At 41.1% G+C, this 16,020-nt stretch overlaps 1 protein-coding gene across 1 annotated transcript in view; it reads left to right on the top strand.

Moving 5' to 3' along the window:
* Positions 1-16,020, top strand: part of AASS (aminoadipate-semialdehyde synthase) — a 52,055-nt gene that overhangs the window by 28,092 nt on the left and 7,943 nt on the right. Inside the window, exons 15-18 of the mRNA XM_004602060.3 lie at positions 1,453-1,563; positions 1,832-1,940; positions 3,279-3,419; positions 10,186-10,353. Of these exons, the coding sequence (XP_004602117.3) occupies positions 1,453-1,563; positions 1,832-1,940; positions 3,279-3,419; positions 10,186-10,353 (529 nt within the window). The remainder of the gene's footprint in view (positions 1-1,452; positions 1,564-1,831; positions 1,941-3,278; positions 3,420-10,185; positions 10,354-16,020) is intronic.

Genomic DNA, 16,020 nt, shown 5'->3' with positions numbered 1-16,020 from the left:
TACTGCACTTTACTAGATTTTTATTCCTTTGGATTTATAAACTTTGATAAATTAAATAGTTTTTCTAGCTTTCTCATCATTTTCAATTTGATTATAGGAATAGATTTTGAAATATAGTACTTACTGTTATTTAATAAAAAATGTGGATCTTCTAGATATAAAACTACATGAGGATCAGTCTGTAATTAAACCTGGTTTTATTTTTATTGGAGGAAGTTTCCAGCTGGTGCTCAGAAGACCTCTTAATGATACTTGGCCAACTGGGTCAATGGTTCAATGTTTGAGTTAAGAAGGATAAAATATTGATATTGGTGAGATATGTACACAGTTTCATTTCACTTGATAATGAGCTAATTATTTTGAGGAATAGTAAGTTCCTGGAAGCTAGTAAAACAGAATGAAAATAATTATAAAGGACATATTTGTTAAATAAATAGGTAATGTGATAATGTTCATAAGTTTAAAATATATTTTCATTGGTGCTATATAGATGATCAAATTGGCAATGAGTCTATAGAATTTAAGTGTGGCTATTCAGTTAACAATATTTTTTTCCTTGCCTGTAGCATAAACGTTCTAATTTGTAATAACATTAATAAAAACTCATTTTTATGATTATGCAGACCCCACCCCAAATTCAAACATCAAGTTCAGATTTTAGAAAAGCCAAAGTTGAGATTTGAGTGTGGCTTCCCTTTTTCCTTACCATATAGACTTTATTCATTTTGATAAACTTTTTACCAATCAATGGCACTGACGCTTATCGTCTCTCTCATATAAAGAGTAGTGCCTTATCTTTTAGTAGGGGTCCAGAGACAGAAAATCAGAGCGGTATAGAGATAAATAGACTAAATTCCTAAAAATGTTATAAAGAAATTGCTAGACTTAGGTAGAAGACGGAGATTTGGCTTTTGGGGAATCTTAGAGAGCTTCTTGGGGGAGACGCTGTTTCAGACATTTCTCTTGTTCTTTTTTTCTTTTTGCGGGGGTGGGCAGACTCACACATGGTGGTGCTTAGGGCTCAGTCCTGGCTCTGTGCTAGGGAGTCACCCCGGGGCGAGGGTGGGGTGGGAGAGTAGAGGGACCATACTCACGCAATGCAGGAATTGAACCTGGCTAGGCCTCCTGCAAGGAAAATGCCTGCTTTGCTATAGCTTCAGAACCTCAGATATTTCTTAAAGGAGATATAATCCCGATGCGGTTTGGTTGGAGGGAGACCCCAAATAGAAGGCACTTTGAGAGTTAAGTTTCAGAGCTGGATAAATAAAAGCTTGTGAGCCAGAAATTGCAGTGACTCTTTTTGTTGTCCTATACAAATGGAAGGAAATGGAAGGAGGAAACAGATCATCTCTGAGAGTCATGCTTTGGAATTAAACTTTAGTCCAGATCACAGTAAACTGTGAAGTGGAACTGAAAGGAAAGAATCTGATAAATTTCTCTCTTTTTTTAAAGCTTGTTGCCTTATGTACTACATCCTATTGTGGCCAAGGCTTGCATTGCAAACAAAGTGAACATGGTCACTGCAAGCTACATCACACCACCACTCAAAGAATTAGAAAAGAGGTAAGCGTGAATTTTTTTCTTTTTTTTGCTTTTTGGGTCACACCCGGCCATGCACAGGGGTTACTCCTGGCTCTGCACTCAGAAATTACTCCTGGCGGTGCTCAGGGGACCATATAGGATGCTGGGAATCGAACCCGGGTTGGCTGCGTGCAAGGCAAACGCCCTACCCGCTGTGCTATCGCTCCAGCCCCAGGGTGAAAAATTATTAACAACAGAGAAGTTTTAAAATTTTAGACCCAACTTTTTAATTTTTTCCCACTCAATGTAGCGTGCAAGATGCCGGCATCACAGTCATTGGTGAATTGGGATTGGATCCTGGTCTTGACCATATGCTGGCAATGGAGACAATAGATAAAGCTAAAGAAGTTGGAGCCACAGTAAGCATATCTCATGTCCAAAAATCTATGTGTAAAACCTCCAAAGATCCAGATTTTTGTGTACAAAAATAATATATACTTTTTGTAATTTCTATTAAGGATACTATCTTTTTTTTTTTGCTTTTTGGGTCACACCCAGCAATGCTCAGGGGTCACTCCTGGCTCTGCACTCAGGAATTACCCCTGGCCGTGCTCAGGGAACCATATGGGATGCTGGGAATTGAACCCAGGTCGACTGCGCACAAGGCAAATGCCCTACCCGCTGTGCTATCAATCCAGCCCAAGGATACTATCTGCTAATTTCCATGTTGACTACAAATTTTAATTATAAATTTGTAACTCTAGGGATTGGAATGACAACTTAATGGATTAGAGTTCATATGCTTTACATATAAGATTCGAGTTCGGTCTTGGCTCTGGATTGGTCTTCTGAACACCAGGAGTGACTCCTTAGCAATGAGTTGAGAGTAGCTCATAAGCACTACCATGTGTGGTTCCCAAACCAGAAATAAATAAAAACTCATAACTAGAAATATATGGTAAAAAATAAAAGTCCAAGTCTTTAGCACTTGATTTTTTAGGTATACAGATGCTATTATTATATTTTGAAGTTCATCAAATAAATAATTTATAATATCCTGGAGGTAAATAATACTTTTTTTTTCTTTTTGGGTCACACCTGGTGATGCATTCAGGAATTACCCCTGGTATTGCTCAGGGGACCATATGGGATGCTGGGAATCGAACCCAGGTTGGCCGAGTGCAAAGCAAGCGCCCTATCTGCTGTGCTATTGCTCCAGCCCCCAAGACTTAATGTTTTAAACTTGGAAAAGATTTTTTAATATTGTCACTGCATTACCTTTTATATAGGACCTATTAGGTATAAAAGTGTTATGAGTAGGATGAAATGTTTCAGAACATATATACATGCCTGTTATATATATGCAGATATATGTAAATACATATACCTGTGTACACATATATATGTGTGTACATTATATTTGTATAGGTATACAATATATGTATAAAATATATACACTTGATGCAAAAGTGAGACACAACTAATGAAGCAGAATTGCATTAATGCTTATATTTTTGACTATGCAAAATATGTTATACCCCAGGAGTTTAAGCATACATTTTTGTTTATGTACATATTTAATGTAACTGACTTAATCAAAGGGCATGTAGCTTTAAGAATGTTGATAAAAGCTTTAGTAACTTAGAAAAAAAAACTGTAACCAGCTTACCTTACATACCTTGTTGCACTTGATGACAGATTCATTGCTTTCTCTAATTTTTTACTTCTCCTTAATGTATCACTTCTTTAATTTGCAGATTGAATCATATATTTCCTACTGTGGTGGACTTCCAGCCCCTGAACATTCAGACAATCCTCTGAGATACAAGTTTAGCTGGAGTCCAGTGGGAGTTTTGATGAACATAATGCAGTCTGCCACATATTTGCTCAATGGGAAGGTAAAAGAATGTCGCAGAGTTTTAGAGATAGTAAGCTGCAGTAATTCAAAACTCTCTCTGATACCAAGAGCTTCCAGAGGGTTCATTGCTTGTCTTCCATTCTCTCTTCCTTCTGTATTTTCTAAGTATTTGGCTTCCTCCCATTCCCAGCGAAGCTTGTGTTCATGTTTTCCTCTTCCTTTGCCCTTTTGTGTGTTGCTTTTGCAGTTTGGAAGCTCATGTATCCACTTCTACATATATAAATGTTCATCAGCTTTGGATGCCTTTTAGTGTACGCATGCACACACACACACACACACACACAAAACCTTGTTTGTTTGTGGGCTACACCTGGCATTACTCCTGGCTGACTTATCAGAAGTAAGACTTGGACATTGACTTGTGAGTGGCGCCTTCCCTCCAAGTAAAACCCCCAAAGCAAAACAAAATAGAAAAATCACTCAGGGGGCAAACAGACATTTCAGGGAGTAAGGTACATGCTTTACATGTGGTGGTCCTTGACGCAATTCCAGATATCACGTGGTCCTGCTGAGCATTGCCAGGTGCAGATTTTGAGGTCCCCAGCACCACTGGGGTGGCATGGATTGTTCTCAGCACCACAGGGGTGGAGCTGCACCACATCCTAATTTCCCACATGGAACCACATCTCATTTGATTCTCTGTCCCCTAAGCACCATTTATGAATCTCTCTCACCTCCCCAAATAGAGAAAGATTATTCCTGCAGCATTGCTATACATGATCAAATATTTATATCTGTAAATATAATCATAACATCTGTATAAAGGAGTCAGGGAACATAATTTCTTTAGAAAGAAAGTGGATGTTAGGGTCAGACTTTGTATTTTGTATCTATAATAAGGAGCCAGGCTCACAGCCTGGGCTCAGGCCAACTTCTCAGGTCAATTTACAAAAAAAGCACCGAAATCTGTGCCTCATCCTCAGAGATTCAAAATCACATGGGTTTAAGAATCTTTTAAGAGTTTCTTTGTGATTTGAATGTGTCCCTGAGTTGGAGAATGAGTTAGTGCCAGAGGACCAGAGATGCGCTTAAATGCTGTGTAGCCATAGGGAAACTTGATTTTGGTGCTGGAAAGATAAACTTGAATATTTCTGGATTTGAAACAGGCTCTGTTATTTCTAGTCCAAGGGATGACTTTCCTCAGAGTATCCCCAAAGGCTAAGCGGCTGGGAAGGTCATTTGGGCCTCACTTTCCTGACTGGAGTCTACAATCCTCCAGAAGAACTGGAGGTCCATGGTTTGGACCACACCGCTCTTTCTACCTGGCATTCCAACAGCCCCTTCCGCCTTCTATAGCTGTGGAGAAAAGACTGGCCCGAGTTTGGTATAAACTGACATAAGATTGTAGGGAAAGAAATCTTACTTCCAAAGACAGTAGGCCTGCTTTCAGAAGGGCATATGAATGCTAAGGATTATTAGAAGGAAAGGGTCAGTAGAGCCACCATAGTACAGAAAGCACGAGGGACAGACCTTTGTACTTCATTCGGTTCAGCCGTTCTGACTGGCGGCACTACAACCATCATTTCATCTCTGAGCTGGGGTGCACTTGCAGTCACACTCAGTGAGGTCATGTCGATTGTACTCTGCCTGACAATCGATTGCCAGGCAGCATGTCTCAACCTACTAGCAAATATTAGCTCCGTGATGAAACTGAAGGGGTGAGGGGCTCCCCAAAGTCAGAGGTCATTTGCATGGAGTAGATGTCACCAGCTTCTCTCCCAAGCTTTGAACCAGCTAAACAAATACTCTGAGCCAGGGCCTGCTTAGGTTCCTCTAAAAAACACAGCACGAAGATAGGTTTTCTAGTTCTTAAGTATGTCTGAAAGTTGTGATTGCTTTGTCCAGGCAACCCCTTCTTTATAGGATATCAGGCGCTGCTGTTTTTGCTGGCAACCTTGCTTAATGCAAGACTTATGTACATTCCTGTTGATGGGATCTGCAGTGCTGTAGCTGGTCTTTCAGAATTTCTCTCAAAAATACTGATGAGAAATACTGATCTTGAATGTCAAGACCTTATTTTTTGTAAGAAAATTTATTCAAGATGATTACATTCCAGCATTTTACTGATCAGAAATAAGTTCCCTGGATCATTAGCCTGTTGTGAGATGCTTGTGAAGAAAAGAGAGAAATATAAGCTGAACAATAATTACTCATTTATAGAAACTGATAGCTGCTGATAAATTGATCAACTCCTTAGTACTCCTTCAGGAGGTGGGGGCTGGAGAGATAACACAAAGGGTAAAGCACTTGTCTTGATTGAGGCTGATCCCAGTTCAATTCTTAACACTGCATATACAGTCCCTGAGTACTGCCAGGAGCCTCCCCTGAGCACAGGGCCAGTAATAACTCCTGAGCACAGCCAAGTGTGGTCCAACACTCCCTCCCCGACTCCCTGCCTACCCACACTTCCTTCCAGAAAGGCAATAAGGTAAATGAGAAAGAGCATAGATATTAGAAGCAAAATTATGGGTTCAAATCTGCTGCTGGATGGTTCTTTCAGCCTCAGTTTCCTCCTCTGAAAACAGGTAACTATATGGGCTAAAGGGAAATGTATGCATATAAGGCACCGAGTACACAGTGTACATTGTGTAAGTGGTTGCATAGTTCCTGTGTTGTTTATTTTTAGAAATAAAGCTTATTATCAGTGATTCTCATTGAAGTTGTGGTGTGGTATGATGTGGTGGTGGTTGGTGGTGGTGGTTGTTGTTGGTGGTGGTGGAGTGTGTGTGTGTGTGTGTGTGTGTGTGTGTATAGGGAATTAAAGATTAGAGTTGAACACAAAACAGCCTGCAATAGTAAGTAATAAGCTACTGTTTCTACTCTATGTGTCTTTGATTCTGAGCATTATTGAGCCAGAAAAATTTTCTCTGCCAAATAGAGGAATGTCTTTCTATCTTCATTCAATTCATTAATAGAATATTAGACAGAATAGGGCTTGTTAATGAAATCTAAGATATGCCAATAGAATTTCAATGCTGAGTTGATATCAAATGATAGTTATTACCGAGGAATTTTGGTCAGGTGGCTAAAATGGCTATCAGTTTCCATAGATTAATAATTATTGTTCAGTTTACATTTCTCTCTTTTCTCACAGGAATCTTACAATAAGCTAATGATCCAATAGACTTTTCTGATCAATGAAATGTTGAAATGTAGTCATCTTGAATAATTTTTGTTACAAAAATTAAGGTCTTGACTTTCAAGCAAATAAACAAAACTTACAATTGTCAGGATAGAAGTAAGAATGTATAGAAATTGCATAAAGGTCAACATTTGCCTTCTTATTATATTGAAGAAGGGGGAAAAGGAGGGACCGTCCAAGGACCAGACAAAATGCTTTGCATTCAGGAAGCCTGCGTTCCATGGGGTTGGCAAATCAAATGACCTCAGAGCTGGGAGTAATCTCTGAGTGCCATGAGATGTGGCCTCAAAACAAAGCAAGATTTTTTTAAAAATCAGAATCATGTAGAAGATTTTAAAAAATTATTTTCTATTAAGACACCATGGATTTTTCATAATAAAGCTTTGGCATAAATATTCCAACACCAATCCCACCACCAGTGTCAATATCCCTCCAGCAGTAGTTTTAGTTAGGAAATAAGGAAATAAGAGAGAGAAAATCATAAAGTCAAGGAAGAGAAATCATGAACCCCAGGATGTGGGTGACTTCAGGAAAAGGCAAAGAAGAAGTTTGTGTTTATAGGATTATTACAGAGCCTGGAGAGGCAGCACTCTGGGTAAGGCACTTGTCTTGCACATGGCCAACTGCAGATTGATCTATGGCCCACTCAGCACGACCATTAGTGTTCCTGAGCACAGCGCCAGGAATAACCCGTCAGCACTGCTGAGTGTGGCCCAAGAACAAAATCAGAGATACACACTAAAAAATGAGGGCCATTGTAGAGTTAGCTGGGAGATTGCTCTATAGGCAAAGAATGCGCGTAGCATGCTTGAAGCTGGGTATGTGCTTTGGGTGTGATACATATAAAAGTGTAAGAAAACGATCGGGCAGAGTGTACAAATGGCCCCCATGGAAACATTTAGTGTGCAGTCCAGAGAGTTTTACAAGAAAATTCAGTGAAAAGCTTCCTCACTTCCTTCACCTTTGAATTTATTATTATTATTATTATTAATTATTATTATTGCAGGGGGTGGGGGTGATGAGGAGGCCCACTCTTGGCAGTATTTTTGGAATTTTATGGTTTGTGGTACTGTGCAACATGAGACTTTTTGTGGGGGAGGGGCACAACCAGCATTGCTCAGGGATTGCTCCTGGTACAGTGCTCAGGGGAGGGATTATGTGGTACCAGTGATTGAGCCTTGGCCTCCAGCATGCAAAGCATGCGCTCCAGCCCTTAGAACTATCTCTGTGGCCCTGCACAGTGAGCCCTTTCACACGGAGACTGGGTCCGGGCTGACCATACAGTCAGCACAGTCAATTTCTTGCTGGACTCCAAGCTCTATATGAATACAGTTCCATTTTCTCTCTTGATGGATGGATCGCATGGATCCTAGTTGGAAATCCTTCATCTCGACTGAAATTTCCTTGGGGTAGATTGCTCCAGGTCCCTCAGACGCTCTGGCAGTTCCCTTGGACAGTGCTGCTTCTTGCAGCTTCAGACACACTGTCAGTTGTTTGCAGTCGTGCAAACAGGACAAAATCCAGTTGCACCCGTGTCTCCCAGCAGGATTCTCAGTCTGGTATTATCACTCCAGGATGCTTTCCATTCTCTCAAGGATGACCATATACCTTCCAAAAGGAAATAAACAGTCCTTTGATTGCGATAAGAAGAAACTTGTGCTTTACTGCATTTTGAGTATGTGTAATGAGAGCAATGTGGATAAGCATAGTAATGAGAAATCAAAAGAGCTTGGGAATTAGGGATTCAGCTCGGCAGCAATAAGGGCAGAGAGCCCTTTTTAGCTTCTTACTGTAAGTTCATTGGCTTGTCTTTGTTCCAAGAGGGGCCTTCTCTCTCCTGTCTCCCGTATTTAGGCATAGTCTCACCAGTCCTGTCTAGCACGTGGTAGACATTAAACAGTTGTCCATTCAGTGCTTATAGGATCGAATGGAGACAGCAATCATTTATTCCATACTCCCTCCACACTGACTATGACCTTGAACATGCATAGCATGCAAATGCTATACTTCAGTACATGCTTGCCAGAGGAATGAAACGTGACTGGTATCTGATCTGGTGTTTGAAAAGGAACAAGGGAGTAAGGACAGAGGAGGGTGAGAATATCACCATAGAGCTTAGAAACTGTTTAAATAAGGAGCTGTTGCTATGCAGATTCTTTATTTATAAACCAAACACAGTCGTGGGAGAGTTATAGCTCTACTTGCAAAGCTCATACCACATACGTGTGGGGCCCCATGTTTGCCCTCCAACACCGTGTTGTTACCTGAGCACTGGCAGGCGTGGCCCTCCTCACCACCACTTCAGTACCAGGACAACAAGCAACCAAACAGAATTGTAGCAGGACATAACCCAGTGCCAGAATCTAAGAGTGAGGAAAAACCAAACCAAAACAAACCAAGTCAGATTCTTTGAAAAAAAAACAACAACAAAAGAAACAAGAACAACAACAACAACAAAACTAGCAAACTAATGAAATGGTTTGAGCTGATTTTTTTTTTAATTTTTAAAATTTTATTGAATCACCGTGAGATAGTTACAAGGTTTCATGTTTGGGTTACAATCTCAAAATAATCAAACACCCATCCCTCCACCAGTGCACATTCCCCACCACCAATATCCCGGGTATACCCCGCCTTTCCCACCCTCCCCCTGCCTCCATGGCAGACAATATTCCCCATACTCTCTTTCTACTTTTGGTCATTATGGTTTGCAACACAGACACTGAGAGTCATCATGTTTGGTCCATTATCTTCTTTCGGCACGCATGTCCCATCCCAAATGATTCCTCCAGCCATCATTTTCTTAGTGATCCCTTCTCTATTCCATCTGCCTTCTCCCCTCTGCTCATGAAGCAGTCTTCCAGCTATGGAGCAATCCCCCTGGCCCTTGTATCTACGGTCCTTGGGTGTCAGCCTCATGTGATGCTACCCTACACTCCAGAAATGAGTGCAGTCCCTCTATGTCTGTCCCTCTCTTTCTGATTCATTTCACTTAGCATGATACTCTCCATGTCTATCCATTTATAAGCAAATTTCATGACATCATCTTTTCTAACAGCTGCATAGTATTCCATTGTGTAGATGTACCAAAAGTTTCTTTAGCCAGTCATGTGTTTTAGGGCACTTGGGTTGTTTCTGTTTTTTAGCTATTGTGAATAGTTTGAGCTGAATTTTAAAAGTCGGAGATGAGGATCGGTGAAAGGTCAGCGGGCTGAGCACACATCTTGCAGGTAGAAAACTCGAGCTTGACACCTGCCCAGCACTGCATGGTCTCCTGAGCACTGCTGGAACCACCTCCAAGCACAGATGGTGCCCTGAGCACTATCAGGCAAGACTCAACAGCCAAAACAAGAAAGAAGAAACAAAAAAGGAAAAAGGCAGGGGTGGGGGCAGAACAATGGCCCTGTGAATTAGGATATGAGTAAAATAGCTTAAATATGAGATATTGTGTATAGGAGTGTTGTTATCCTCAATTAATTTTGGTTAATTTAATCCTTTATTATTTTCCTCTATTATTTTCCTGTTTCTTAACTCTGCGCATAATACAGTGAAACCCAAAGGGAACAAATTGTAAATGTTCATGTGCTATGTCAATGTTCCTCAGATTGTGAATGCCGAAGGGGGCGTTGCCTTTCTGAATTCCGTCACCCCCATGGATTATTTCCCAGGGCTAAATCTGGAAGGCTATCCGAACAGGGACAGTACCAAATATGCAGATATTTATGGCATTCAGTCTGCTCACACTTTGCTGCGCGGGACACTGAGATACCAGGTAAGCCGTTGAAAACGTGCCCATTTCAGAGAGGTGATGTGCTCATATCCGCTTTCTCAGAGATCACAATAACTCAGATGATAAGCCAGGTTGGAATCTGTTTGCTAGGATACTCTTGATGGAATACTTTAGGAATTTTTAAATGGCCCAAGCAGAAAGAGAGTTTTTTTTTTTAATTTTGTCGAATCACCATGAGATAGTTACAAGCTTTCATGTTTGGGTTACAATCTCACAATGATCAAACACCCATCCCTCCACCCGTGCACATTCCCTACCACCAATATCCCGGGTACACCCCCCTTTCCCACCCTCCCCCTGCCTCCATGGCAGACAATATTCCCCATACTCTCTCTACTTTTGGGCATTATAGCTTGCAACACAGACACTGAGACGTCATTATTTTTGGTCCATTATCTACTTTTGGCACACATCTCCCATCCCAACTGGTTCCTCCAGCCATCATTTTCTTAGTGATCCCTTCTCTATTCATTCTGCCTTCTCCCCTCCACTCGTAAAGCAGTCTTCCAGCTATGGGGCTATCCCTCTGGCCCTTGTATCTACTGTCCTTGGGTGTCAGCTTCATGTGATGCTACCCTACACTCCACAAATGAGTGCAGTCCCAGAAAGAGAGTTTTTGATTCACCAAGAGTAGGGGGCAGGGGCAAGTTCATCTTCAGGTGTGGTAAAATCTGGGGTCAAGTGACTTTTGGCTTCAAGTGACCTCACTGGAACTTGATTTCTTTTCACCCTCCAGCTCTTCCTTCACGCACTTGTTCTAGTGTCAGGTCCTACTCAGGGAAGCTGTGGGGCAGCAGCCCTATTGAGGCTCTGGCTCAAATCTAACAGACATGAAATAAAAATCATCTTACATTGAGCTAACGATACCATTTTGATGTCATTGCTTCTTAAGCTCAGTGGCATTGGGTTGGAAAGGGGTGGGGTAGTCCTGGGGACATTGGTGGTGGAAAATGTGTACCGGTGGAGGAATGGATATGCGATCATTGTTTGTCTGAAACTCGAACATGAAAGTTTTGTAATTGTATCCCACAGTGATTCAATTTTTAAGAAAAAAAAATAAGATCTGCATCATAGAATGTTTTGGTCCTTTTAGCCTCACCAGGCCTTTGAGCTTAACAAGCATTGCATATATTATTTATTTTTATATTTATTAATTAACTACATTTTTTGAGGGGGAACCACCCAGGTGGCACTCAGGAGGTCCTGGGGCCACTGATAACTCTCAGCCATGGCTAGTAGTTCAATGTAGGGGCCTAAGGATGTCAAGCTGCTTTGCCCCTGGTACTGGGGATTCTGGTCACTTACTATGGTGTAGGGAACCTTCAGGCCAATCGCAGTGATGCTGAGTTGGCTCACAGGGTGCCCTAACCACTGTACTAACTCCTTCATATATTATTTATAATCACAACTCTCCAATGGGACACTACCTACCCCTTTCTTTCTTGAAGCAGACATTGGGCATCGGTGAACTGTAACATTATCTAGCTCTTCCTGGCATGTTTCTTGATCCTGTTTTCTTCACTTTATTCTAAGAATGTAAATGCTAAAGTCTTTTTTTGGGGGGCCAGGTTCTTGAAATGGAATTAGGGTATTTTTAAATAGCTTTTAATATAGTTTCTTCCCAACTAAACACATTTAAGATAAAAAAGGTTTCCAGAGATTTAAGAAGTTGAATAATGTTTCGTGTTGTTTTGAGAGTGGTTTTCACAGATTACAGAGGTATCAGATGGGATCGACTCCTGTCCTTGATGCCTCTATCATGGGTAATGCCCATACCCTTAGTAACCTGAATATTCCATTCAGTATTAGAGACGAGACCATCATCCAAGGATGATATGGAGGCCTTGGCTACCCTCTGTCACCTGCTTGTCCTTCCAGATTCAGCTTCCCCCGGGATCCTTCCTAACTTCTTTCCCTTGGCCGCTCTCCCTGCTGTCAATGTGAATTCCACTTCTTTTGTGCTCCCACAGTTCTGTTTGTTTTTTTTCATGCTACATATAACACCCCACTGCTATGTAATCATCAGGAATTGTGTCATTCTGCTCACTATGTTCCAGGCACCATTTATTTATTTATTTAGGCACTATTTATTTGTTTGGCTTATCTGACCCTTCAAAAGGGCAGCAGTTTCTTCATTGGTAAGGATGGCATTTTTATCTCTGTGGCCGTAGGCCCTGTTATGAGTCTAACATATGACTACTGTTATCTACATGCTGATGGATAACAAATAATAATGAATAATACAGTAAGTGCATTTCTAGACAACAACGCAAAAATAAAGTTATAAACTAAGAAATCACTCAGAAATGTCTCGGTATTTTAAACATTGGATGAACAAATCTCTGGCATTGACCAGATCCTAGGACTAAGCTAAGGGTGATTTTTAAAAATTTATCCTTTTTGAAGTATATTTACATTTGGATAGAGCAATTAAGTGTAACTCTGTAGTTATTAAACATTGGACAATCTGAATAAAGTCTTTCAGAAATGTGAAATTTCTAGCCGACCACATATCGAAGGATGAAATATCCAGCAGCCATAGGAACTCTAAAGTACTAATTTTATCTTTATTTATTTATTTTTTTATTAAATTTTTATTGAATCACCATGTGGAAAGTTACAAAGTTCTCAGGTTTATGTCTCAGTTATACAGTATTCAAACACTCATCCCTTCACCAGTGCCCATATTCCACCACCCAAAACCCCAGTATACCCCCCCGCCCCCACCCCCCACCCCCAACTGTATAACTGATGAATTTCGCTTCATTTTCTCTTTACCTTGATTACGTTCCATATGTCAACACAAAATTCACTATTGTTGTTGGAGTTTCCACCCAAGAAAGACAGCCCTACTACCAAGGAAGCATTTGATAATTAGTTTTCCATTGCTGAGAATGGAGAGATATGTAGCCCCACTGCTCCAAGTACATAACTCTTTTTTTTCCTCTTTCCTTCTCCTTTTTTTTTCCCCCTCACCCCCCTTCCTGCGCCTCATAGTATGGTGTACGCCACGCCGAGTTTCTCCCTGAAAATGGGAAACAACCGGGAAAGAGGGATATTTCCTCTTCTCGTCCGGCATGGGGCTGTTGCTTAGTTCACAGTCCAGAGAAGTGGCTGCTACATTAATAACCTTCAATATTTCAACAAAAACTCATTGTTATTATTTAGAGTTTCCCCCCCAAGTCAGACCTGTTCAAAAGGAACCGTTTCACATTGCTGACAATTAAAGATGTTAAGTTGTGCGGACACTGCTGCGCCTGCGCGGTTTTGGATTTCTGTATAAAGTCCAGGGAAAATTCTGCCAGAAATTGCATAGCCCAGCTCACAGTCCTAGTGAATTGCTGTAAGAAGCCTCTGGAATCTTTAGGCGCAGAGGGTCCGTTTCACTCTCAGCAGCTCCGAATTTATCTGGGCCAAGGGTGTGCCGGTTACACCCACTTCCCATGAGTCCCTAGGAGTCCCAACTGTAAAAATCGAATACCTCTGGGTTAGAAGACTTAGAAGATGGCTCCTGCCATGTGGATTCTGCCGCCGCCGCCACCATTTTCTGTACAGGAAGACAGGGTGGGGAGGAAAGACCCACTCCCGGGCAGCACAGAGTTGCAGCCCAGTTCGCAGTCCCAGTGCATTGCTATTAGAAGCTGTGCTGGATGGCCGAATGTGTTAGATTTCTGGAGTCAAAATCTTTAGGCGCAGAGGGTCCATTTCACTCTCAGCAGCTCCGAATTTATCTGGGCCTAATTTTATCTTTAATAATTATTGCTTCTTGCTTCCTTAAAATGTGCCTACATTTCTACTTTTCTTTCTTTCTTTTTTAAATTTTTGGGCCATACCTGGTAGTGCTTAGGTGCTACTCCTGATTGTGTACTCAGGGATTACTCCTGGCAGAGATCATCTATGGTGCCAGGGATTGAACTGAGGTCAGTTGCATGAAAGACAAGTGCCTAACCCCTGTAATATTTCTCCCTCCTATTTCTTCTTTTTTCTTCCTTCTACTCTTCTTCTTTCTCACCTCTCTTACTTCCTCTTTTCTTCCTTCTCTTTTCCTGCATTCCTCTCTTTGGAGTTTCAATCGCAGCAGTTTATTTTAGAGATAGTTCCTTACTATTAATTATCACAAAGACCCCAATTTTAACCTTTCCATCCCCGCCTCCGCCCCCCCCAGCTTCATTGCTCTCCTGTTCTCATAGGTAATATCATTATGGTTCCTCCAGTCTATTGAAATGCTGATAATGAATGAGTGACTGCATGGAGATAAAAACACACATACACACACACACACACATACACACACATGAACACACACAGCGCACCCTTTTATATTTATAGTCTAGTAGTTGAATTGCAATTAAAAATTTTGCTAAGATTTACAATAGATATCTTTGCAGAGTTCGGCAAGAATGCAGACGAGAAGGGAGTGCCCAATCACCAAGGGAACTCAGTAGGTTTGCAGAGTTGCGTTATGGGGAGAGTAAACATTTCACAGGTGATAAAGAGGAGCCACCATATTCTAGGTACAGGATCAGTGTATGCACATGGTCCTGGTTTTCAGAAGAACTTTGGGGAATGGGGGTGGTGGGTAGGTGACTAATAGATCAGGTTGAAGGTCATATTCCATTGGATTGGATTTGATATGTTAGGGACTTCAGACTTGTCTCATATATGAGGCCTTCTTAAACATTTTTCACTTGGGTAATTTCTTTTCATCCAAAAACATGATACAGGTGAGTGTTGCCCAAAACCCTTTGGATTTACTATGCACTTAATTTTGAGTTAGTTTGTGGTGATGGCACATTCAAGAGCATTTCGTTGTGAAAACTTCCACAACTTGCACTCATCTGTGGAGTATAAAATAACATAACATGAGACTGAAACCCAAGGACAGTAGACACAAGGGCCAGAAATATTGCTCCATAGTTGGAAGCTTGCCTCATGAGTGGAGGTGGGGTGAGAGAGGCTGGGGGGTTGGGAGAAGGCAGCTGATATAGAAAGGGATCACTAAGGAAATGATGGTTGGAGGGATCAGTCGGGATAGAAGATGTGTGCTGAAAGTAGATAAAGGTGGCCTCTCAATATCTGTGCTGCAAAACCATAATGCCCAAAAGTAGAGAGAGTATGGGAGAAATTGTCTGCCATGGAGGCAGGGGGAGTGTGGGGAAAGGCGGGTATACTGGGGAGATTGGTGGTGGGGAATGTGCACTGGTGAAGGGATGGTTGTTTGAACATTGTATGATTGTAACTCAAACATGAAAGCTTGTAACTGTATCTCACGGTGATTCAATAAAAAAAAAGAAAGAAAGAAGAAGAAAAGAAAAAGAAAGAAAATTCCACAACTCTATCACCATCATTTCAGAAACTAGGTTAGTAATTGAAACATTAAAAATAATCTCTTTGATTCCTTTGTCTTTTCTTGTTCCTGATATACATCAAAAAAGTGCTGTTTAAACAGTAAGATGGATTATCTGCGTTGAGCAGTATTCTTGTAAATTCCTTCCATTTTGTAACATAGAACAATCTTTTCTATAGAATATTATTCTGCTCAGCTGGAGGCACAGAGGAAATTTTCTCCTGGTCTGCCAGAAAAGACTACTCTCATGCTACTGAGAAATAGAATATTCAAATCTTACCAGATTTCCTAAACCAGCAGAA

Source organism: Sorex araneus, chromosome 1 (assembly GCF_027595985.1).
Source record: "Sorex araneus isolate mSorAra2 chromosome 1, mSorAra2.pri, whole genome shotgun sequence".
In the NCBI taxonomy this organism is placed as follows: Eukaryota; Metazoa; Chordata; class Mammalia; order Eulipotyphla; family Soricidae; genus Sorex; species Sorex araneus.
This window is presented reverse-complemented; position numbering and strand designations above follow the sequence as displayed.